This window comes from Megalops cyprinoides, chromosome 24, assembly GCF_013368585.1.
Source record: "Megalops cyprinoides isolate fMegCyp1 chromosome 24, fMegCyp1.pri, whole genome shotgun sequence".
Taxonomy (NCBI): domain Eukaryota; kingdom Metazoa; phylum Chordata; class Actinopteri; order Elopiformes; family Megalopidae; genus Megalops; species Megalops cyprinoides.
Genome location: NC_050606.1, coordinates 20,558,032 through 20,583,477, shown reverse-complemented (window position 1 = coordinate 20,583,477; position 25,446 = coordinate 20,558,032). Strand labels below are relative to the sequence as shown.

At 39.2% G+C, this 25,446-nt stretch overlaps 2 protein-coding genes across 5 annotated transcripts; both read left to right on the top strand.

Annotated features, from left to right (window-relative positions):
• The first annotated feature begins 32 nt into the window (after positions 1-32).
• On the top strand, positions 33-7,009 carry LOC118771231 (tRNA selenocysteine 1-associated protein 1-like). The gene is made up of 9 exons (XM_036519161.1): positions 33-176; positions 609-706; positions 1,881-1,980; positions 2,900-2,952; positions 3,430-3,561; positions 4,322-4,441; positions 4,842-5,097; positions 5,533-5,578; positions 6,027-7,009. The coding sequence occupies exons 1-9, from the start codon at positions 141-143 to the stop codon at positions 6,167-6,169; spliced, it is 984 nt and encodes a 327-aa protein (XP_036375054.1). The 5' UTR covers positions 33-140; the 3' UTR covers positions 6,170-7,009.
• Positions 7,010-9,979: 2,970 nt separating this feature from the next.
• On the top strand, positions 9,980-21,422 carry LOC118771006 (transcription factor AP-2-alpha-like). Of its 4 annotated transcripts, none has more exons than XM_036518834.1 (7): positions 9,980-10,080; positions 14,651-15,046; positions 16,001-16,052; positions 17,533-17,764; positions 18,413-18,531; positions 19,749-19,890; positions 20,698-21,422. In XM_036518834.1, exons 1-7 carry the CDS (start codon positions 10,048-10,050, stop codon positions 20,978-20,980), a joined length of 1,257 nt encoding a protein of 418 aa, XP_036374727.1. In that variant the 5' UTR covers positions 9,980-10,047; the 3' UTR covers positions 20,981-21,422. The 4 variants fall into 4 exon arrangements, with proteins under 4 accessions (XP_036374727.1, XP_036374726.1, XP_036374724.1 ...); XM_036518833.1 differs by lacking the exon at positions 9,980-10,080 and adding an exon at positions 12,198-12,247; XM_036518831.1 differs by lacking the exon at positions 9,980-10,080 and adding an exon at positions 12,967-13,427.
• The last annotated feature ends 4,024 nt before the right edge of the window (positions 21,423-25,446 follow it).

Sequence of the window (25,446 nt, the reverse complement as noted above, 5' to 3'; positions counted from 1 at the left end):
AGGCAGCCATTGAAATAGGAGTCGATTTGGGCTACAGTAGATCGGGGACATTCAGAAGAAGCTGTGTAGGTTACCTGGTTGGGTTTTATAAATTTATTGACATTTTGGAAATCGAGGAGGATAAGAAGTTTTATACCGAGATGTTCAACAGAATGACTAGCCTGTGGATGGGTGACGTAAGTAACTTAGTCTTAAGATTGAATAAAGTTAATACAGTTTGGTAGTTTGTCCCACTGTTAACATGCGTTACAGCGTGGATAGCTAACCTTAGCTAGTCTGTCATAATCGTTCGAAACTTGATCCATCACGGTAACCAACTAATTAGTTAATCATACAAAATTAACTAACTTTACCTTGATAACCCGTCGCAGCATTCGAGCAGACAAGTCCCACTGGGTAGTTAATGAGAAATGAATTGGACATTTTAATGCATATATCAAATAACTACTTGCTAGATAGCTATGGCTTGTAAATATTAGCTTGTCGCTTAGCCAGCTACGTGTATCTTAATGGAATTCATATTACTAGCGAAAACCACAACAGAGAGTTAGTAGACAGTGTAAACAAGTCAACTGTTGCCTTCCTGACCTGTTGTCTCTTTCCGACAGTTGGACCCGTACATGGATGAGAACTTTATAAAGCAGGCCTTCAACTCGATGGGGGAGACAGCATTAGGCGTTAAAATCATATGCCACAGAGTAACTGGGTAGGTATCATTTTATTAAGTGTCATTGTATCTTTTACCGAACCTCGTGTCTGCCAGCGATGTACATTATGCGCTTACGCTCCAGTCTATGGCAACTTGTAGATCCACATTTTTGTGTTTTAAAATGAAGAGGCGCAGAAAATAGATTAAGGTTTAGATTAGATTAATCCTTATTTTAAGGACACAATAGCTATGTCGTTTTTACCCAGGAAGCAACATTATGTTGTGCTTCACAATTATGTTATGCATTTGATATTGATGATACTTCTAGGATTGATGTTTATTTCATTTTATTTTACGTGAGGTATTGTGATATATTTTGGATTCTGTGCTATAGTGTACTTGGCTTCCGTTGCCTAGTTAGGTTGCACAGTTTGTGGTAGGGCTTGAGTGGTGTTATGCTCACACTCACTGGTCTGTGAGTATTGTTAGCCTGGTCATTTAACTTGAATGGATATACTTTTGTTCTATTGTGCTGGAAGTTGCTCTGGATAAGAGAATCTTCTAAATGAATGTAATGCAATGTAATGTTGTACATGCTGAATCTAAGGTCATGGCTCAGCTGGCCAGTGAACTGAATTTTAGAATATTTAATTACTGTGTATAAAAATGAAAATTGTCTACACTTTACCCCACATAGAGAACAGTGTCCCTGGACGTATTCAGTGTTTACTTTAAAACAATCCCTGTGTGTCATCACCATAATGTGGAACTGCACAGGGCCACTTCCTCCTTTGTCACATGACAGAGCTATAAAATCGTGCCCACTTCTTCCAGCCTTTGTGTATCCACACCTTATTTACATTAAGTTAAAGGTAGCAATACTTTACCTGGAGCTGCCTGCTTTCAACCCTACCAACTTTCAAGGGTCTTACAAGTGTGGTCATGTTCGAGCTCACTCATAACGTAGAGTAGGGAACAATTTGCTTGACGCAAATTTAAAATGAAGTTCTCTGGGCTGTTTTGGGGAATCCTACAAATCATATTCTCAAACTAGTAATTTAAAACATGGCGGTGCACCTTAAGTGTCAAGATGTGCAATTCGTCTGAGAAGATGTTTGACAAAATCATTGTTAGGAGAGTAAGCAATATGTTCCTCTTTTTGTGAAACAATGCTGAGCTTTATTTGAGGTCTCCTCTCAAAGACACAACCTGTCCTCTTCCCCTTTGACAGTGGCTCTGCAGGATACTGCTTTGTGGAGCTAGCAGATGAAGCCAGTGTTGACCGCTGTGTGCTTAGGCTCAATGGAAAGCTAGTCCCGGGTTCGAATCCAGTAAGTACTGCTTTTGACAGTGCACACATCAAACCATCTAGTGCAGCGTTTCTCAAACCTCTCCTGGCGGCCCACTGTCCGTATCTTCTGTCTATCCTTGCTGCTTGATTAAATCAGGTGTGCTCAGCTAATCAAAAGTGCCACTAATGAGTTCAGTCAGGTAGGTAGTGCAAGGACAGACAGAAGATATGCAGGTTAGAATATGCAGGAAGATTTAGTTCCCTGATTCAGTGCAGTATAAAAATGTAAAATGTCTCAAAGTATGCATAACAGTGTATGTATAATTTGTTTTGATTTTTATGTCACCTAGAAAAAATGTTTCAAAATGCACCCCAGGGAAATGTTGTATTGGACAAGCCGAGCATAAGACTATAGTTGGAAGTAACTTTGAGCAACATGTTTGAGCATGTGTTCCACATCATTTTTTTCCTCTTGATTTTGGAAACTCCCCAATATTACTCCCCAATATTTTCCAATAACATGACAGAATTAAGACTTTATAAGACATTACAAGTAAAATTTGGAATGTAACACACTGGTTCAGGTTTTTATAGGAACACTGGAATCATTGAATGGCTTTTGTTTGTTGCGGAGATTGAGTAGTGTGACAAACTACAACCAAGCCGGTAAAACGGGAATGCTTTATGTCATACCAGATAGCAGGTTTACAAAAGTCTCTTCTCTCCCCATTGGCTGTTGCTGAGGTTGTTTGTAAAAATGATTTTGTTTCAAGCTGGTGAATAAACTCTGTTAGGAAGTTACTGCTGAATGGGGAGAAAGACTATACTAAGTACCAGAGGTACATAATGATTAAAAATGTTTTTAATACTCTTAAATTTTTCTTTTTTGTATTTATGTGGCATAATACTACTTGCTGTCAGGAAAGGCGTGAACATGTTTGTCCTCTCTTTTGCTGCAGCCCAGGAAATTTAAGCTAAACTATGCTACACATGGGAAGAGGGCAGAAGCCGGGTAAGTCCTCATTAAAAGAATTAAGAAAACTCTTAAGAATGAACTGAAACACTAATTGGTATTTATGTACATTCCAATCGTACAGTACATCATTGTCAGGTTAAAATGTGAAGCAGTTGTTATGCTGAACGCATTTTCCAACAGAGTGACTTTGCCTTGAGTCAGCAATGGTGTCCTTCTCGGTTAAGACCCTGCAGTTCCGTTTTGCTGTCTGTCCATTACTGTTAATTCAAAGTCTGGCCTGAAATAAGCTGAACTAACAAGTCATAAAATGAGCATAACAGTCTGCCTACCAGTGAAGAACCAATGCAGACACAAAGTGAATGGATTGGAAGTCATTGTTTGAAGTCAATGGCTGGTGATTTAGGGTGAACAAGCTCTGATTGACTAGTCACTGACTGTAAATTGACTGGTGGCAGCTGGTTGGTTGTAGTGGAGGAAGTGTTATTTGACTCTGCTGTCCATGTTGATCCTTAGACCGGAATACTCCATCTTCGTTGGAGACCTGACTCCAGAAGTGGACGACTTTCAGCTTCATCAGTTCTTTGCAAAGAAGTATGATTCGTGCAAAGCGGGCAAAGTGGTCACAGACCCGTATGGGAACTCCAGGTAAAGGATCCAGTCATGGCCAGCACTCCCTTTCACAAAAACGCTGGGCAGTGATCTACGCACCTGTGCACTTAATTTCAACAAATAACCCCCAGTTCAGCTGTTTAATTCATTAGCTTTGGAGGACTGGCAGAAATCTAATCCTGAGTTAATTGCAAAAAGGTAGTATTAATTGTGGCAGATGTCCTGATACATGACACTGGTGAAGCTGAGGTCTGGTTCTGGTGTGTGAAGCAGATTGAAGCTGAAATTCTCTGAACTTTTCTGATTAAATGGACCCCTGAATGACATAATTTATGTTGCACTTTCTGTTGAAATGCCAGTTTAAGAACTTGTTGTTGTTGTTTTTATATGGTTTAATCCTCACTTTCCTTTTTGTATATATGTTGCTTTGTGAAATTGCTGTAGACCTGAAATGTCACTGCCAGGGGAACACTTGAAGTCTGTCACGGCTTTCATCAAAATGTGTCCTTGTCTCATCTTTATTTTTTCATTCAGAGAAAGTAACAGTGGTGATGTGGTGTGTTGCTGTTCTAGTTAAGACAAACCTGCTATTAAACTGTTGTTTTCCCCATATAGGAATAAGGGAGAGCTACACACAATTGAAGTGATGCTACTTCATGTTAAAAGTAAAAAAGCATTTTCAGTTCTTCCAAAAATATATAAAATATTTATTTTTTAAGTATCTAGTTTGCATGGTGGTACGCCTGCAGCGATTACCGTGTGCGTGCCGATTGGTCTCAATACCCTTTTCTCACAGAGGCTACGGCTTTGTGAAGTTTGGTGACGAGAATGAGCAAAAGAAAGCCCTGGAGGAGTTCCAGAACGCCACAGGCCTGGGAGGAAAGCCAATCAGAATTAGCATTGCTGTCAACAAAGGGTGAGGTCACATTCTTTCACTGATCGGTACGGTCTCAAGATCGGCTGATTATGGACACAGAGAATAGGATCTCCCATCTTGTGGTGATATAAACTAGACACCTGGACATTCACTCTTGTGACAGTATGTACGACAGTGGCACTGCATTGCAATGATGGCACTGTTGACTCTGTTGTATTTGTGTGGCTATTTGCTTAACCCTACTGAATGCTCTTCTTGTAAGTCGCTCTGGATGAAAGCATCTGCCAAATGAATGAATGCAAATGTAAATTAACTTAATCTGAAGTTAATACTGTACATGGTTAGGCTTTTTTATTTCACCATCCCCACATTCCGTTGGTTTTTGTCCTATCATAAGCCTTCTTTGTTGACTCAATTATTTTCCTCCTTTGTATTACAGAAACAAGACGAATAATTACCACCAAAATCACAGCTACAATAATTATCACCAAAACCACAACTACAGCAACTACCAACAAGACTACTACCAGCAGCCATACCAAAGCTACTACCCGCAGTGGGGCTATGACCAGTACAGCGGTTATAACTACGGGTATGGTTCTTACGGCCCGCCCCCTCCGGTGCCAGGGATGATGGGACCCCCTCCGCCCCTCAACATACCCCCCATGTCCGCAGACGTGCACCCCCCGACAGAGGTACATTCTTACAGAACAGGGCTTGTAACCCAAAGGTTTCTGGTTCAATTCCCAGATAGAGCACTGCTGATCTACCTTTGGGCAAAGCACTCATAAGTAGTGCCTCAGTAAATAGAAATTTTGAAATAGATATGGCTTTAGAATTTGTAAGCTATGTAAGTCACTTTGGACAGCAAATGTAAGTTAAGAGAGTTGGGTTTTAATGATGAGACTGCTGGTTCAAATCTGGGGCAGCAAAGCCGCTTATAGAAGGTATGGCAACATGCACTGTAATATCAAATCCCCGGAACAGTATTTTGTTGTAATATATATAAATATGGTACATTTTTGTGCATAATGGGTATATTTTGACATTAATGTTAAAAGAAACTGAACAAAGTAACTGCTAATAGTGTATGTTGTAACTAAGTGAACAGTGATTGTCTGTACTTTCAGCAAACATCGGAGTCTCTTGAGGATTCTGCTGAAGACACTGTGGAAGGTAATTCCTTACTACTCCTTAAAACCCTCTGGTGGGAATTAATGATGATAGATGGGAGTGTCTGATCTAGAGTGAATTTCTGTAGCACCTTTTATTACTCTCAAAACTCTGTGTAGCCTGGAGTTGTGATTTGAGGCTTCCTCAACCACACACACCATGTAGATAACCTCAACCACAATCGCCATGTAGCTCACCTCAACCATGGTTACCTGTAGCTCACCTCAGATGTGATTATCTGTAGCTCACCACCTCCAATTAAACAGCAGGTGGAAAGGAAAGGATTTATTCAAAATATGAACCAGCAGGGTGATTACACGGCCGTATAGAGAGAAAACCAGAGGAGGTATTTGGCCTGAACATTGGACACTGGCTGGTTCAGTGACCAGAGAAAGAGAGCCTTAGAGTTTAAAATCACTTTTTCTTAGACCTCTCCCATTTCTCTGCATAGACCCTAACCCCCAGACGGATGTGGACGCACTGAACAAGCAGTACATGGAGCGCAGCGAAGAGCTCTACGACTCGCTCATGGACTGCCACTGGCAGCCGCTGGACAGCGTCACCTCTGCCATCCCAGCCCTGACCAATGGCTGACTGCCCCCTCCGTCACCGCCGATCCCAGTGGCCAACTGCCACAAAGAACAGGCCTTTTAACAAGGACTCAGAATCACTTCTGAGACTTTCTTTTTCAGCTAGCATTCAAATAGCATGATAAGCAGTTTTCACCATTGAATTCCTGCAACTGGTTTCTGTTTTTTTCTCATGAATCACACTGTCTCACTGTGCATCCATTTTCGTTAAGAGTAACTGGCCTTGTCTGATCAGTGGTTCTTTTCTCAATAAGTTGTTATGGGTTTGCTAGCCAGCAAAAGGTTGTGTATGGGGAATGAGAGTACATTACTTTATGCTACACATCTGTATGTGAAGGCTGCTGTGAAGGCGCAGTTTCTAGCACTGGTGTCTGAAAATATTTTCACTCTCATGTATGAACCCACACTGAAAATGCTCAGCTACCCTAAAGCTTCTTTGTTTTTGGGGTGTAATTCAGAAAGCACTCTTAATGACCATCCCTCAACACTACTTTAAGGGTAATGTCTCCAAAACAGCGAAGGAGTTACATAAATTTTAATGTGTTACATAAACTTGGACTGGCCATCTTGGTCTCTTGTACATTGAACATGGATGGATTTAGGTGGATCTTACAGCTTTCACCCAAAGAAAGGAATTTTACTGACTTTTACTGACCCGTGTTGTAGTCTTCAGACAGCGTTTTGCAATTGCATCGCGAGCCTATTTTTGCAGTGGTCTCATTTAGACTTGCTTTCATTTATGATGCATAGTTAACAGAGGACACCTTAAGGTTCCGCAAGTATAATGGAGCAGACAATAAAAAATGTATTTTATAGTGAATTTATTTCTTAAAATACATGAATGTTTTGTTATACTAAATGTGACTCCTTTTATCATTTTAAGAAATATTTTAACCAAACAAATCTTAAAATGGTGAATTATTTTTTATTGGGAAACAAATATGAATCTTGTATATTCTTATTTCAAAGACAACATTTATAGGATTTTTGTTGGAGATTTTTCTTCTACAACAATGCGCTCACATGGCTCTCCTCAGAAATATGTATAAATTTACTTTTTTATAAAGAACTTTGGTGAGCAAGCGTTGTACCATCTGTAAAGACACGTTACTGACGATTCATCGGCAGACCAGATGTTATGTTACAGTGAAGGAGACTTCGCATGCCGAATCTAGTTGTATCTTCGGAATGTATGTCTTTATCTATAAATGTAAAGATTGTATTATTAGGGTTAAGTCCTAGAAACGAAAAGCAGTAAAACTTGTTACTGAGGACTCCAAACTTGCATCACCACAGGAATGATGTTCATTGTTCATGTTGATTTGAACGTCGCTTAAAGTTAAAACGGGATGTGTTCTTTAAACGTGATTATGCTTTTGAACAAAATATATATATATATATATATATATTTATGTACTCAATGAAATGCCAGTCTAAAAACGTCTATGCCTTCAGTGTGTATTTGTTTTGGGAGTCAACTTGCAAATCTGGTATAGTTTAACCCGCCAGGGCATTTCCGTAGATACTGACAGTCAACCGCACGATGGTGCCAAAACGTAAATTTTGTCAGTCTTTCTGTGAGACGTGAGAAGGCTCCGCTTGACACCGAAATGCTTTTGTAGCTTCCTTGCAAGCGTGCAGTTCATTCAATAACCCGCGTCAATGCTACCACGCTCAGGTTAAATCAATACGTATAATTATGATTATTTGCAGCCTGCAGGCCTTTTATTCACTGTGCTGTTTGGTTTCACTTGAGGAAGAATTTATCTTTGCGTTAGATTATATAAATAAGATCAATGTTTACGTTTTTGTCATTTTGGTTTTCTTTAATGGCGACATAACCTATATAGTCTCGGGAGAATAATTTACCGAATTGAGTACGCTGCAACATTTTTATTAAAGACATCGCCGGCTACATCATGCTGGGTAGGACTGACAACCTCTTCCACTCTTCTTTTCGAATGTTTTTTTCGTTCAACGGATCATGGGGCTGTAGGCCAAATCTTAGCCCTTTTGGTTGTGATAATGTTTGCATTGAATTAGTCGGTGAATAACAGGGAATCAGTATTTCATCTGACTACTAAATAAATTATACTTGATAATGATACGTGTCCCGGTTTAGCTTGTGTCTGAAACTCGCTGTAGAGTTTATAAATACAATTATAAAGTTCCTCGCACGATGATAGGCTACTCTGCCAAAATTGAAGCAAATAGGACTCGTGATCAGCAGGTTGCAGGATCGAGTCGTGAGGGAGACATTGCCGCTACAGATAGGCCGCCTCCTGTATTATGACATTAGTGGAAAGTGGAAATGCGTCCAATGACCATGAAACTCTCAATGTGTTTAAACTAAAGGCTACCATGTGTTTATAGTGAGTCTGATTTCGGTAAAACGTGTATGGTATGCTGCACACCCCCCATGTTCTGCAGTTTGGCGCTATGTTTATTTCCAGTAATTTTAATAGCGTCTCCACAATCGACACTGCAGTCAAAATTGCTTGAATCTATGTACTGTACGTGGCATAACTTTTCGTTTTTTTTTTTAATAATTTTTAAGCAGTTGCATCGTAATCATATTTATGTTGCTACAGATATGTATTCACAGCGGAGCACTTTTGTATGGTATGACCAAAAGCAATATTCTTTTCAGGGTGTGAGAATTTAGCAGCTAAATTATCACCGTATGCTTTGACTCAAGTCCAAAACCAACATAGCTTTGAGGACGATGTAAAGATGTTTATTCATTGAGGCGTATTCGTTTAATTGTTATTTAGTCTTCTTCCCTTAATAGCGTGACACTTTGAAGAACCGTAGCCTACACCGCAGATATTTGGGAACGCGTTAGGGTGTTCGCACATACTGTGTAAAGATGTGTAATTTGAGCCTTAATGTAGAGAGTTTCTTTGGAATCCGTTGACGAGTGAACCACCCATTTCACGCTTCATTAACCAAACTAAGCGCCCCTTAAGCATCGAGGTGTCTTGTTTGTACCTTTTTATAGTTCTCGTCGTTGTAATTAAACTAGTGTAACCTAACGGCGAAAAGATACGAGGTACGCCACTTCTCTTTTATCGTCATTAAAATTCCCCCCTTTGCTCTGTAATGTGCATTTATGTTTAACATGGCCTCCGAAAACGTGAGTATTAAAGCGATCACCTAAATTATTTACATGAAAACAGTTTTTTAATAACCTTATTAATCTTTGCGTGCGATCAACCACTTGTGTTATTCAGATACGTTTAAACACGCTAAAGATCTAATTGTTTATTAACCAATAACTATAAATTTACGTAGGCTACCTAGGAATCGTTTTACTGTGGCAGTTATCATACATATTCCAGGTGTATTTCAGACATGCAGGCGTACATCCATGAGAGTCGTTTTGCTCATGAAACTTCAGCGAAATATCGTGTCTAAGTTTAGGAATTTTCGTATTGATTAGACACGGAATATTTATCTGTTTTTATTGCTTTGGGAAACATTAGATGCAGTTTATTAAAACAGGAAATAATTTTCCCTGAGCAAATATCTGTCTGCATGACATATACTATACTGAATTTTCCCTCCGAAGGACCACTGCCAAGTTTGGAAGCCCCTCGGAGGATCTGTTCCTTGTAACGGATCAGATGCAGCTGTTAATTAATGTAATTATGAACATGACACACAGAGAAGATCTCGGGGGTTATTATCGGGGACATCTTTTTCGGATAGTTTTTTTAGTTACACGCCCGGTGTAATGCGCATGCGCCATGAAGTGGCAGCCTGTTTTATGGGCAGGTGAGATGATCCCGCTCAGGTAAAAGCAGATATTGTCTTTGAGGTCGGAGGATCAATGAGATTACGCCGTGCATGACCCGCCACATACAGTGAGAAGACAAAAGAATGTCAATAATGGGTAAACTGGGGGATTGGCAGGTATGTACTGTTTAATTTAAAACAAGCGTATGTTATATGCAGGTGTTATGAGTGTCAAGCAAACTCATGATCACTTAAACATGAACCCAACAGTTCTCGTCAACGTTTCAATGACGGTAATAAGCACCCTCTGTAATTTGTCTCATCTAACTTGTATGGGATTTATACGAAGTGAAAGAAAGAATTCCGTTCGTTAAGGCTTAACTCAGAAAAATGATTGCGACTTTCAGTGTCAGTATTTTACATCTAGAACCATGCCGGTGTTCTTCAGCAAAACATACCCAAGTTGCATAATATAAGCGAAATGTATAATAGGTTTTATAAAGTAATCATATTTATTCCCAACTTGTAGGCTAGACAAATGAAGGAAATGGCCATAACTCAAGCAGAGCTGGTTTTGAAGAGTGTGTGAGATAAATTTAATTCGGTGAAAGGCGATTACTGAGTTTTCATGCCGTACTCCTAAAACCAGTAGGAAAATGAACACTGCCGCAAAGTCTGTCAGTTGTTTTCTACATATTGAACAAACTTAAAGGAAAACCCAAGGTGATTTGTCATTGGTTTACTATTGTGAGGTCGTCAAAACTCAATCCAAAGAGTTTCATATGTGTAATAACTGAATATATATACTGTAGAAATTAATTTGTTGCATATTAACTAATAGTCTTTCAGAGTTTTATTTTTTACATTCTCTCTCGGTGCATTAAAAACTGCAGGTGGACTTTGGTTCTGAAACTTTGAATTAAAAAGCAGCTGTTGTTTAGTCTCAAATTAAACGTATTATAAATGTTTTTGGAGCCTGTACGTTTATGTCATTCGGTTTACATTTACTGCTTAGATAATAATAACAGAATTCGTTCTGAGACAGCAAAAGAGAGACCAGTCTTGGTATTTATTGACATTTATTAATCGGCAACATTTTCGTTGCGCCATATGCAGACTTATGGACAAACCTGTTATATTTTTTAGTCCCGTGGACCTCAGAATATGTGTATTTTACGGATCAAATTGATAAAAAATAAAGCAATGAGAATCGTATTCAATTTAAGGAAACAGAATTCACTTTCAGTTTTCAGTTCCATAATAATGTGTTTGGATGAACAGAGACCTAGGGAATAATTGTGACCTTCGGGACATGAAGGTCTGGGAGGACTCCTACGGCCTTTCAAAGTTACCCCACCAAAACTGGAGATTAACAAAGGCCAACGCCTAGGAGTGGTCTACCTGTTTTACAAGAGACAAACCCGGGGTGCTATCTGTCTCTAGTGACCAGGGTTAAGCCTACCTTTTTCAGCGTCCCCATTGAAATGAAAACAACACATTTTGTTGTGTTAATTATTTTAATTTAAAATGTACAACTGTGTTGGTGGCAATAGTCCTCCGCCGAAGCCTGAATGGTCAACTTTTGCATAACACTGTTGGGTTGCGACTCAATTCTTCAGTCTCAATAGGACTAAATCAACAGTTTACTCTGTTGTCATTTAAAGACAACGATACCCAGATAGGCTACTCGACGGTGGGAACAACGGTAATAGGCCTACTTTACTGCATTTTGGTTCCAGGGAAAACTCTGGAAAGCAAATTCAACTGTTTTACTTATTTAGATTTATTTTGTTTGGATTATTATAGTAGCAACAGAAGTCACAAAACACAAGTGACAGTATGTTTTGTTGGGTCTCCAAAATCTGCGACATGACGTCTACAACAGTAGCAGTGCTTCCTCTGTAGTTGTATTGTGTCTGTTACTTACATTTTGCGCCCAGCGACTTGTTCATCAAATAACAACTTTATTGCTAAAGAGCTATGTCTTACTCTGTTGTAATATACCATAGACGGAAGAAATGTATGCGTTTAATAAAGAACGCGCTATAGGCTACTAGGACATCTCGCGGGAGTTATACCTTTGCCCGGTGGGGTTGCGAACATTGAATTCAAGCTACGTCTGTTATGCTGATGAGAGACTGAACGTCGGTGCAGTAAAGTACTGAGCATTGGCTTTTACTTTCACCATTAGAGGGAGATCTCACAGCACTGACGGGATTCCCAACGCTCTGTTCCGGACATATAGCTGAGTTCCCCACAATAAAACAAGGGAGAAGTCCCAATATTCGCTGCAATCAAAATGCTTTGGAAATTAATGGATAATATTAAGTACGAAGACAGTGAGGTAAGGAACCGTACTGTTCAATTCACTATTGTTCCGTTAAATCTGGCAAATGCTCATTTTGATATTATACTGTGCGAGAAACTCTTTAAAAGCAGAGGATGCGTAAATTCATAAACGCAAAAAGTCAGCCAAAATATCAAGGCATTTCTATTTTTCAGATAGAATTTATTGTTAAATATTTTTATTGTTATAATTTCAGTACATATATTTTCCCTTTACAAAAATCCATACTAGTACTAACAGGATAAGGACAACGCTAAATTTACTACTACTTATAATAATAATAGTAATAATAATAATAATAATAAAGCTTACACGATGATAAACATACTTATCTCATATAGGTTACATGTAAACAAATGACTATATGGAGAAGAAATTTTACATTCTTTGCGAACAGCTCAAAACGTCCTCTCTGAGAGAGGTAGTTTAGAACATATTTTTTGTACCACTGAAAGAAAAACACAACTTGCTCTGGCAAAAATATGCCATTATTTCCTAAAAACTGCATGGGCATGATTAATCGGTATTTTATAAAGTTAAAAGCGTAGGGGTTAATGTTACATTAGGCCAATATTGTGTATGGATATGCCGTAAGGAACTGTCAGTACAATTATAGAGCACGGGCTCTGTAAGTATGGCTGTACTCTCTCTCCGTCTTATATATTTGGAAGTTGATAGTTGTACAGCCAGTCAAACTGGTTTACGCCTGCGTCTGGGGGGCAGGCACGCTAGGAGTTGCAAGAAACGAGTGTTGAATTGTTTCACTTACTCTTCTGTACGATATTGGCTCGTTGTTTTTTTCTGGCGGAATAGCCAATAAAGTACTGTTTAATAGGAGAAACATTAAAAACTGTTCACATTTAATCCATCGCTGATCGCCAATGGGCCCCCGAAGGAAGCGGACAACTTAAACTGGAGGGTACCGAGTGCTAACAGGGAACTTTGGACAGGCCTCTCTTAAACATCCTGAAAGATAATCTCATCCCGATTTACGTGGTATAGCCGAGAAGTCATGGATCACTCTGTTCGAGAGACTCAAAGAATAGCAGAGCAGGAAACGTCGGAGGTTGAACGGAATAACAAGGCGACGCAGCGCGCAAGCAGCCGATCTCCAGGCAGTAACTCTGTGCCAGTCGAGATGTCACTGGCCTTCACTGGATTTTCAGACGAACCAGAGGTGCCCATTGTTTCCCGTTCTTCCCTGTTCTGCTCACTCTCTTCATTCGATCCGTCTTTCACTGCAGCTTGCCCTCAAACCTTTTAAAATGTCCCCCCTTCTTTCTGATTCGTCAGACACAAAAGAATGTCCCCTTTTTGTCTCCCCCACTCTCTCTCTCTCCCTCACTCCCTCTCTCTCTTCTCTCCCTCTCAGATTAGATACACTGATTCTTCACTCAATGGACGGCATTTAGCGAAGAGTCTTCCTTCAGTTGCTTCCTCGCTTCACTGTCGATTTTCAGCCGTTCCTCCCTTATGAAATTTTCTTGTAATATTGATAGTTTTGCATATTTGCAATTAAGAGTCCAGGGGAAGAGGTCGGTATCCGCTAACATGCACTGGAACCTGGCAAATTCAAATTGACAGAGCTAGAACACAGAAGACGGATATGAGAAACTTTAAATAATAATCTGAAAGACAAAACTGAATTTTACAATCAAATGAAGCGCAGCAGGATTTTTTACCGAAGACTGATGGATTATTGTGCCTCGGTGGTACATCTATGAACACCGGCGGTGTCATCTTGCCGTAGTGTTGTGCGGGGTTTATTTTATTTACTCTTATTTGGTTTTCGTTGCTTAATCAGGGTTTTTATTTTTAATTGTTTCCTCCTTAATTTGCTCAAACCGCTACGCAGATGTTAGTGCACAGTTTTTCCGCGATGGTAAGTAATATGTAGAAAAAATGTTCTAAAATGGCTTAACTTCGTTAAGCATTTGGACTCCGATTGCTGGCATTTTCATACTACTCGCTTGGCTATGTTCCCGAACTGCCATTATTGGGGAATGACAATTGGTGTTTCAAGGAATTTGATAGCCTATTTGACGTGTGGGCGTAGTGCAACCCGGGTTTGTTTTTTAATCATACGAAACTAAATATTTATTTCCGCTCAATCGTGCCTTTTCTCGTGTTTTTATTGTATTCAGTTTTCCATTTTATTCACCTGCCAGTCTTGCCTGGTCCGAGAAATTTCGGCACATCCAGTCGCGGGACTTGTGTTTTAAGGTGTTAGTGTGTATTTGTTGTGTTTTGGAGAGAATCAGTTTTTGATTCCAAGGAGAGCACGCCCAAATATTTGCATCATTTGCACTATTGAGTTTTAACTAATACTCCGATCAGTAAAACCTAAATATAGAGGGGTGACAGGGACGTTCAGTATTAATTGTTTCTCCTCTTTTTAAGGATCGTCATGACGGTAGCAATGGGACTGCCAGGATATCTCAGCTGGGGACCGTGGGTCAGACTCCGTACAGCGCCCCTCCGCTGTCCCATACTCCGAACTCCGACTTCCAGCCTCCGTATTTCCCTCCGCCTTACCAGCCCATCTACGCCCAGTCGCAGGACCCGTACCACGACCCTTATTCCCTCAACTCCCTGCACACGCAACCACAGACTCAGCACCCGGGATGGCCGAGCCAAAGACAAACCCAGGAAACCAGTTTGCTGCAGCATCGCAGCTTGCCCCAACTGTGCAGGGAGTACCGGAGAGATGTTCTTCTGCCAGGGCACGGAATCGATTCTGGACTGACAGATTCAATCTCTATCCATGGAATATCTCATTCTTTAGAAGATATGCAGGTAAGAATGCATTCCTCACCAATACAATAACTTGCTGACAGAAGAGATATTGTTAAAATTAACAATAATAATAATATTAATAATAATATTGCTTGATAGTTGCTATTTTACAAAGTATGGCAGTGTTATACTGATGAACACTCGTGTAAACACAGTCATTACAACGAACTGCGCTTTGAAATTCTGTTCAGAGAGTTTTTTTTTTTTTCCTTTTTACAATTGGTAATATTTAGCCCAGATCATCCACAATATTGGGACCTATGGGAATGAGTTGACAGGGGAAAAGAGAAGGGGAAGAAAACATTGAAACATTGAAACAACTGTTTTACTGTTGTATTCTACTCGCATATCAAGGTTTCAGTTTAAGGGCTGAGCACTTGATGAAAATATTTGCGAAACATGGATGCAAGAACAGGCGCATCTACACACACACATGTATATATATATATATATACATATATAAATCTCCGTTGGATAGGGCTGTTACAGTATGATTTTTCCATATCTGTCTCTGTGATTTTCTTCTTCTTCATTGATTCAATTCTATTCTAATCAGTAAGAACAGTCAATACGAGGGAAATATGCTTTCCAGCGACTGAGCTCATTCTTATTGCGCGTTATTACTTTGTGAATTTCAGCTGTGATCAATGAGATTTATAAACACATCTATGAGTATCAGCAGGCCAATGTTAAACCTTAACTATCGAATGAATGCAAATCGTGTATGATAGGCCTATAGATGTTTCGGTCTTTAAGAAAATCAAAGATGGATACACTGTCTAATTTACTTGAACACACAGCCTGCGTTGGCGGTTTCTTTTGTTGCCATTTTCATTTCAATCCCCTTTATAATTACTATACAGTAAAACTGATGTCTTACAAACAACTTATAAAAGGCTGACATTTCGCATGCACGGTTTGTGAAGTTATTGTTGTCGTGTGTTGACGTTGCAGCATGTTGAAGATCACGCCATCACCATCCAAGACCAAACTGTAATTAAGAAAGGTAAGCAATTTGCTTCAAAATACCATGCATGTCGCCACACGCTGTAGCCACTGAAAGGGCTGAGGAACTTAACACTGCTGTGCTGCAATGCATGCATAAGCGATTAAATATGGGGTCATAAACAAAACAAAATGTGAGCACATTTTTTTCCCCCGGACAACGTTATGAGGGTCTGATTTATTATCCGTCAGACGCGACGAAATGTATTTATCCAAGTGCCGAATGCGTGCAGCATATTTAGCCGCTTGCGAGTGCAACCGTGGCAGCAAGACGAGCAGTGAAAAACGCAGCAGGATCTATGTGGCAATAGTTCTGCCCTGTCTGGGCTTGTTCGGTTTCTGTAACCGTTCCAGTGTCTTGTCGTCTAAAACAACAACTCTAAATGGTGTGTGAATTCTGATAATATGTCAGTTTATGTACCAAAACCATAGGCTTACCTGTAAGCGCAGCCTTTTTCAAACAAGACTATTGGCTGTGTAGTTGCGCAATTCTATCCCAGAAATACCTTTTAATTGATTTTTTAAAATAAAGTTTAGATCTTGGCTTCAGGTTGTGGCGAGGAGCAGTTTTTTTTTAAAAAAATATTACATGTGCATATTATACAACTCGTGCGTTTGTCAGTGTCTGTGAGTTCAGTTGCTCATTCAGACCCTTACGAGTAGGCCTGTTCCTTGATCAGGTTTAACGTCGCATCTTTCTGCACGTGCAGCGTCTGTTGTATGATCACGGGGATAAATCTCAAACGTGCTCTCCCCGCATTAACATGATACCTGGTTCTTATATTATTAATCTCAAGAGATCATTTGACTAGCATTGTATCTGCTAGCCTCTCTTTAGCTATTAACGTTATTTTTGATCCATCCAAAGACACCAGTCCTTTCATCTCCAATAGAAAATTTCAGTAAGAAATTGTACTGTAAAACGAAGGCACATGTTAAACAGCAGTATTCGTTCGTTTTATGCGTTTTGGTGATTGATTGTCTGTAATTATCATTCTGAAATATGTAAGACATTTCTTTTTATAGTTTAATATTTTAATACACAAATGCACAATTATATATGAGTCTTGTATTATAATTGCAATTATTTATGTCTGTTATTATACTGTTTAGGTATATGATTAGTTATTTCTGGAGGAATTTATTTATATCATTGATGCCATTTTAGTTTGTCAATCCTATGAGCTATGAGAGTAATATTTTGAGTCTAAAATTTTCAGTAAGATGCTATACGTGGGCCTTCAGGCTACTATGGAGACAAACAGAAGTGAATTTTTGGTCTATTTGTGAATAGCAGACTCCATTAATTCCCTTCCGTTTGAACCACTGTCACTGTGTCATCTAGGCCACGGCTGTAATTTCCCCTTTTTAGGAAGAAAGGTGGGAAAGTCAGTGTCCAGCGCTAGTTCACAGAGAAGCCATTTCTTTTTGCTGCTTTCGAATAAAGGCCAGGTTGTGAATGGACCGTCCTGTTGTTGTAGGTCCTGTCTCTGTACCCAAGAGCAACAGCAATGCCATCTCCACCATCCCCATGACCAAGGATGGCCTCTTTGGGGGCGTCCTCAACCCCAATGAGGTGTTCTGCTCCGTCCCGGGTCGCCTGTCCCTTCTCAGCTCCACGTCCAAGTACAAGGTCACAGTCGCCGAAGTCCAGAGGCGACTCTCTCCCCCTGAGTGCCTCAATGCGTCTCTGTTGGGAGGAGTTTTGAGAAGGTAATTGTCATGCCTCTTTGGTTATTCTGAGCCCATCTGTGTGTACACCTGTTGGAGAAATAACCCAATCCATTTAAGACAGTGTAATTGAATTTACCACCAAAATAAACCCCCCAGCATGGACATAGGAATGTCACCTACTAACTGTAACAGCAATTCACAGATTAAAATGACCATTCTTGTTTGTTACTAGGTATTTTTATAAATTGTTCATATTGACAACAACTATGAACCAGTTAATATCATGGTGATTTCTGCTGGCGATTTAAGTTTCTGTTTTGCGGCTTGCAGTTGCATAGGCTTACTGTGATCTTTTTAGAGAAACCCAAAAAGGAAGGTCTAGTGATGCAATAAATTACTAATATTGTTTTTACATTAAGCTGAAGTGTTACATAGATTGTGCTCTTTATATGTAACGATATTTATGGTTTTAGCTGAGTTAAGTTGAGGAATACATTCATATTAGAAATGCACTTGTTTCACTTGCAGCCATATTTTTCGTTTGAGAAGGTGGAATGTACATAAACTTTTAAAATCCACTGAGATATTTCTGCTATTTATGAACAGTTAATTCAGCAGCAATAAATAAAGATCGTTTAAAAATAAAAACGTCATTTTACTGATGTATCTTGATTCGTTTTGGAGCAGAGCAAAGTCTAAGAACGGAGGGAGGTCCTTAAGAGAAAAACTGGACAAAATCGGATTAAACCTTCCGGCTGGTCGACGCAAGGCTGCGAACGTTACGTTGCTGACGTCACTAGTGGAGGGTAAGTAAAGCTGTTGAATGCAATTTCCTTGCTGTTTCACTCAGTTAAATGGGACTAATTTACAAGAGCATTTGTATGTATCCATTCTGCATTAGATTGTACCTTTTGAAGACATTACTAACATATTATCTGTTAGGCCTGCCTATACTGTTCAGTCTGTTTCCATTGTCTTATGATCGTATATAGTATGGATGCGTGGATATCTCCAGTTATTAATGCTGTATGCCCAGGATGTACTTACACTAGGATACACCAAAATCAGAGCTAATGTTTCTGTCTCATTAGTATGCAATTTTTGATAGTAGTTTTTGTTTTAGTCATCACGTCTGTATTATTATTTTATTATATTTCGGCAAGTACTTAAAGATGTAGGTTTTGTCTCTAAGCTAAGTAAATTGAGCAGATTTACTCCCTGCGTTGGCATTTCGTGAGCTGTGGTTTTTAAAGGTGAAACTTTCGGATGGTTCATTGGTTTCTGTTAATCATTACAGCCGAGGACCTGAATGCAATATTCATTTTGGCTTCGCTGAGATTTAACATACCAGCTACGCCTGAAGAATTATACGACTGGTTTGCGAGAAGGGAACGGTTATGGGGTAGGCAGATAGTTAGTTACGCTGCAAAGGGACGCGCGATTCTGGAATATTGTCTATGATCCGCTCCATTTTATGGAAACGAGTTTTCTGGGCTCGCGCTTTGATGCCCTTAATTGGCGCATGCGTTCTTCCGGACTGTAGCTTATGGCAGGAAGCCCTGAAGTAAAAACTCGACTGGTTCAGGAAATTAAAACCAAAGACTTGGCCAAAAAAACAGGCAGAACTCAGCTGTGTGACCTTATGATTCTCATGGTTAAACTATGCAAAATGAAGGTTTATGTGCAGCCGCTTTAAAATGCTTTCCCGTGTTGATGACGGCAGAACTTAAATATCAGTACATAAACACAGTGTTTTACATGGTCCCTTAATGCAACTGATAAACGAACGAGTGTTTTATGGAGTTCCCTATGACGCATGGGTTTAGCATATATGTTTTCTACGTCTTCATTTTTTAAACTGAGTGCAATTACCGTACATTTACTTTCAAAATAGAGCTATTACAAGTTTTTCTCATGGCCTAGTAAAAGGACAAAAAATGTGTTGAGTGGAAGTGTTAATTGCTCAATATTTGATGACATTAATTCAGTGTAATATTTCTCTGCTCCTTTCTCTCCCTCATAGGCGAAGCTGTGCATCTCGCCAGGGACTTTGGTTATGTGTGTGAGACGGAATTTCCAGCCAAAGCGGTAGCTGAATATGTAAACCGTCAACATTCCGACCCAAATGAACAAGTCCAAAGAAAAAACATGCTCTTGGCAACGAAGTAAGTCCCCATGCTTTTATTACATGTTACAGTATAAAAAAAAGTTTTGTGATTTCCCTAATTGCAGTGCCTGACTGATCGTGGTCTACTTTACTGCGTTTTCACTTAGTTTTCAGTGATGTAAAGTGTCCGCGTGCAAGCGTCATATGTTTGTATTTTTCCTCCCAATTTTATGTTCAGTTAACGCGGGCAGTTATTTTCTGTAGTGGGCACGTGCTGCATTTGTGTAGACTTTAAGGCAACTATTTAAAATAGCTTGAAAATTAACTGTCCACAAGTTGTCTCGATGTGCTTTTGGAATATTATCTGCTTTAGACACTTGGCGTTCCATATACATTGCACGTATTTCACTCATAATATCTTTAATACCTGGTATATACTGCCCCACAAACGCCGATGTTAACTTATGCAATTTGATACGCATCCATAGACGGTTGTGCAGAAATTCAATTAATTTCTGTGGATTTCCCTGGGCAGGACAAGTTTTCCTTTGCTTATTGTTTCCGATGTTATTAATCCGACCAGCTTCTGTTGCAGTTGAAACATTGCATTAATACACATTACATTAGCAAGGCCAGCAACAGGACAGTGTGTAGCTGGGCGTGCATGGACGATTGGAAACATATCACCGTGATTATGTACCTAAGGTTTATACCAAAGATTTTAGGCAATATCTACATAAAATATTCCCATTATCGTTTCGCAGAATGTGAAAAATGATAAGTTACCTTTTTTGCATGTGTGTGCGTGTTTAATTAGATTGCTTTAACCACACCTGACAAATGTGTTATGTTTCTTTTTTTTCAGACAAATCTGCAAAGAATTCACGGACCTTCTTTCCCAGGATCGTACGCCCCTAGGGAACTCTCGGCCACAACCTATTCTGGAACCGGGGATTCAAAGTTGCTTGAGTCATTTCAGTCTCATTTCTCATGGATTCGGGACCCCTGCCATGTGCGCGGCCATCACGGCGTTACAGAACTATCTGACCGAGGCCATGAAAGCTATGGACAAAATGTACATCAATACTAACAGCCACAACGAAAGCGGCACTAAGAGTGGCGAGAAAGACGAGAAGCACAGAAAGTGATTAAAGTTTCCACAAATAAAATTGAACCTAAATATATCCCTGCCAACCCTGGCTCTTGCGATCTTTTTATCACATTCATTTCAACTTTGGAATCATGGAAAGTACGACATCTTCAATGCAGAATCAAAGAATCAAACCGGGGGGAAAGCAATGACCAAGACGGAGAAAAAAGTACCCATCACTTTGAAGACTTTTTATACACTTCCTCCCTCGTGAGCGGCAACGGACTGATGTTCAGCGACTCTTCTATATCTCAGTTTAAGATTGTAGCCATATGACAAGAAGATAAAAGAGGATGCATTTTTTTTATCAGTATTGTGAATAATAAACTTGAAAAACGTTTTCCACAGAGTTCCATGTCATGACTTCAATAGTACACTTCCACGCCAAGGTAAAGCTACCAGCTTGAACTTCTTGAATTTCAACACGATTCGCGATTACGGGAGGGATATATATATATATATATATATATATATATATATATATATATATATATAATATTTATGTGTAATTTAATGGGATTTGTAAATATGGTGCGTCTGTTGAAACGTGTTTTCTAATTACCAGGTACCTCTGTTTTAATGGGTTTATATATTCAGTGTGATTTTTATTATTCCTTCAAAATAAGGTTCGGGGTGCTTTTCTCCTCTGGGAATGTTTCAGTTAGTCCTCTTGTAGCATGTTGTGGGGACATGGAAGGAAGTGACCAATTTTTGCTAAAAACAAACTTCCGTTTGCTCTCTGTCATTCATGTTGCATTCATTTTTTTGGCCCTGAGGAAAATGAGACTGTTTCGTGTTTCTGTTTGTTTGGATATGAGTTCATACAAGCCTTTTTGTGTTTATGTGCCAAGGAGAGAGTATACTTTTCACCTTTTGTTCTTCTCTGGGAGGACAACCGCAGCAATAAATTGATATTGTCTTTTGAAAATCTTTTTTCCCCCTTGTTTGTAGGAGTGCAAAGCATATGGGATCACCTGATATCTTGTTTGTCCAATTTCCAAACTGGAAGCGATTTGAAGCAGCTATGGCAACTTCCCAAGACTGTAAAAATGACATATACTTTATAATTATCACCCCAAAAATATAGGCATATATTTCGTACGCAATATGTTGATTTCACGCGTATGTTTTATTTGATTCAGTGGTTGATACACCGGGACGTGATCTTGTTCCTGGTGGTGTTTCATTGTGCCTAGTTCCTGTGATCGAGTTTAACTCTCCCCTGGCGATTTCTGCATGCAGAAGCAACGAAGCCAGTGTTACCCCAAAGTGGTCTACAGTCGACCCCCACTCACTTCTAGTTCAGAGAGACTGTTCAGGTAGTCCACCACGCTTTTGCCTAGGCAAATGACAATAGAAAAAAATGAATACATATCCTTTTTCAAGGAGTTCTGCTTTTTACGAGCCTCTCAAGAAGGATCGAGTATTTAAAAGATTAGCTTTAAACGAACAGTATGTATTTTGTGTATGTGTTTTGTCACGAGAGCCGTGTCTAAATTCTCTTGTTATAACACAGGCCTACTATAATTTTAGTGGCTATGTTGTCATTTTTGCTTTATTATGAAAATTAAATATGCATTTAAAGATGTTGGATACTTTAAAGGTTGTCTAGCGAGGTTGTTGTTCTTGAAGGGTGTGGCGAGCATATTTGGGCATTTTCTCTTATAGACTGGTCTGTTCAGAGCTGCTCAAAGCAGGTGTGACTCGAGCAAATTTTGTATTTGAATCGAATAATATGAAGAGCGGAACTCCACAAATCCCCCAAAATATAATGTAACCGATTACAATTTAGTCATTAGTGTATCCCTAGCATGCGCTCCAAGACTGATCTCCACTGACGTAGCCTGTAGTCTGAATGCTCTGAAATGGTCTGAATGGGTTTTGGAATTCTCAGCGCTGCTCGCTCTCAAGTTTCAACTGTATGAAATACGACCCTTCAAAAGTCGAGTAAAGGCAATCATCGCAGCGGTCATGTATTCTTTTCAGGCACGATTTTGTTGACTCTTATAAAATCAGGCGACTAAAGTCTGTCTTGCATGTGTTTGGCAAAAGTGTCACGGCAGGTGAAGCGAAGCATTGTGGAGTGTAGCTGTTTTTGTTGGCCACGTCTCAGATTGCGTACGGGATCCTAACCGGGACACGGGTTGTCCCAAGCTTGGGCCTACGACTGCTCCTTTCTGAGAAACCTGTCGGGGTCAGATTCAGTCGAAACTAAATGTACTATGTGCATATCGTTGAATAAAGAATTAAAGCAACTGTTAGATTTTCCGATGCAACATTTTTGGTTATTTCAGCGACCACCAAACTCGTGGTATCGTGGAAGAATTTAAATGCAAAACAATGAGATGGATGAATTAGCCTAAATAAATAATCCAACACTTAGGTTGTATTAGTTGCTCAAAGTTAAGAACAAACAGTATCGCGCTTAGGATTGATCTGGGCTCCAGCTTTCTCAACAATAACCTTGTTAAATTGTTACATACGTGTTCGTCTTTACTGGAAAGTAAACAAAGGTAATCATACAAATAAACAGTCATAGTGATTATAGAGATGAATATCGAAACATGATGTACTAGGCTGTTTTAAATGAATTGTATACTTAGTGATCTTAGTAATACAAATTAATGCTCTATGCGCCACAGGAGTGAATCAGCTATTTTTTTCCTTCTTTATCTTTATTCTTTTTCCATTTGCAATTTGTAATATGAGAGTAAATTGATCTTTAACTGGTGGAAATTCTATTAATAATGTTCTGCAGCTAAAATAATATTTGAAGAAGCGAAAGGATCTGACATTTGAGCAGTGGCTTTAAGTGCATAGTTATATTTGGCTGATCCGCTCTTTAACCCCCTCGTTTGAGATAAAATCAATTACAGCTGATTCCACTTCCATTCACAAGGGTATACACCCCCCCCCCCCCCCAACCACCCGGTTACCCCAATGCATTATTCACTGTTTGATACTACTGCATGTGAATATTGAATGTAAGTAATCATCTAGTTTATTCCAAATTTGTCGGTGTAAATGGGTCAAGATAAATAAGAAAGAAGATCCTGTATAGGGGTATATAGGGGTATTTGCTAATCAAATAAATTAATAAGTATAGATGAGGATCATTATGACATTACTACCTGGCTACTACAGCAGCAACAGCAACAGAGACAACAACACACATAATAATAATAATAATAATAATATAACGACAACAATAATAATAGTAATAATAATAACAAAATTATCCCATTCACAATTACACATTGGAGGGTGCCCTGGGTGTTTATGTGCGACAGTTCTGCCTAGTAAAGTAAATTCACTTGATGTATGCTAGGCCGGAAGTTCGTATCAAATCGGAGTCGGCGCACTGTGGTACAGTTCAACTTTTTTTGCGATAATTCAGCTGTAAAACTGTAGAATTAACATTCTGAGATGTTTCGGGTGACTTCAGACCTGAAAGGAAATCAATAAATGTACGTGAAAATATTAATATTGCGTTCGTGTCACAGAGCGGAAAGACATTCTGGCCACTGGAGTAGTAAAAAAAGAGAAATTATAAACATTTCAGTGGGTATACGAACAAATATCTGCCCAAGCGGAGTTCAACAGCCCAAGTCCTGTTAGTGACGTGTTATGAGATGATAGGCCAAAAAAGGTTTGGGCAGAGCGAATAAGAAGTTGTTTTTACATTGTCTTAAACGTATACGTTTCATTCGTTCCCATGTGTCACGCATAAACCTCAGGTCGACTGCCTCGGGGAATTATAACTGGCACGGTTATGAAAAATAATCAAGAGCTTACTCAGTAAACATTTACACCTTTATGTCTACGTTTTAAAATAATATTTTATGTATATAGTGTTGAAAGGTAAAAGAAATCAAAAATGTATACAGTTTATGGAGTTAGAGGGTGTTAAATAAGCGGCTTAAGACGTCACACAGTATTTTGTCAGAATGTTGCATAATTTAAAAGCGCAGCTTTTCACAAGAAACTCACCCTTATGGATCAGGCGTCAATGGAACCAACAGACGCTGTCAGATTTTGTAATTCCGTAAATTCTCAGTTAAGCGGAAAAGTGACTAATTATCCACGACCCTAACTTCAAACTCTTTACCCCCCTAGCTGACCTCATCTTTCTGGGTAGTCAGGAGCGCGAGTTCTGGGAAAGGTCAATGACATCATCATATCATATATAATTACCTGAGGCATTCGAATATAAACTTAAAAAATGGGGGTGGAGGAAATCCATTCAATAAATAAATAAGCATAAAAATGAAAATATAATAGTTGCAATAATGACATCAGATTTTTCTTTTGAACACATAACATGCATTATGAACGGGCATGTCGTCCTCCTACAGAGGTTAATAAAGCCGATGTCCTATAGCAATAGCAATAACATTCACTGTCACATGGTACTGCAGTGTCTTCAAAATAATATGAATAATAGTAAATTAAACAGTTACACGT

Excerpts from the sequence above, each read along its gene's own strand:
- LOC118771231 (XM_036519161.1), top strand. The coding sequence starts at position 141 with ATGTTCAACAGAATGACTAGCCTGTGGATGGGTGAC. Across the intron at positions 177-608 it reads CTAGCCTGTGGATGGGTGAC|TTGGACCCGTACATGGATGA; the intron begins GTAAGTAACTTA and ends TCTTTCCGACAG. Across the intron at positions 2,953-3,429 it reads GGGAAGAGGGCAGAAGCCGG|ACCGGAATACTCCATCTTCG; the intron begins GTAAGTCCTCAT and ends GTTGATCCTTAG.
- LOC118771006 (XM_036518831.1), top strand. The coding sequence starts at position 13,263 with ATGGATCACTCTGTTCGAGAGACTCAAAGAATAGCAGAGCAGGAAACG. Across the intron at positions 13,428-14,650 it reads GATTTTCAGACGAACCAGAG|GATCGTCATGACGGTAGCAA; the intron begins GTGCCCATTGTT and ends CCTCTTTTTAAG. Across the intron at positions 15,047-16,000 it reads ATTCTTTAGAAGATATGCAG|CATGTTGAAGATCACGCCAT; the intron begins GTAAGAATGCAT and ends TTGACGTTGCAG.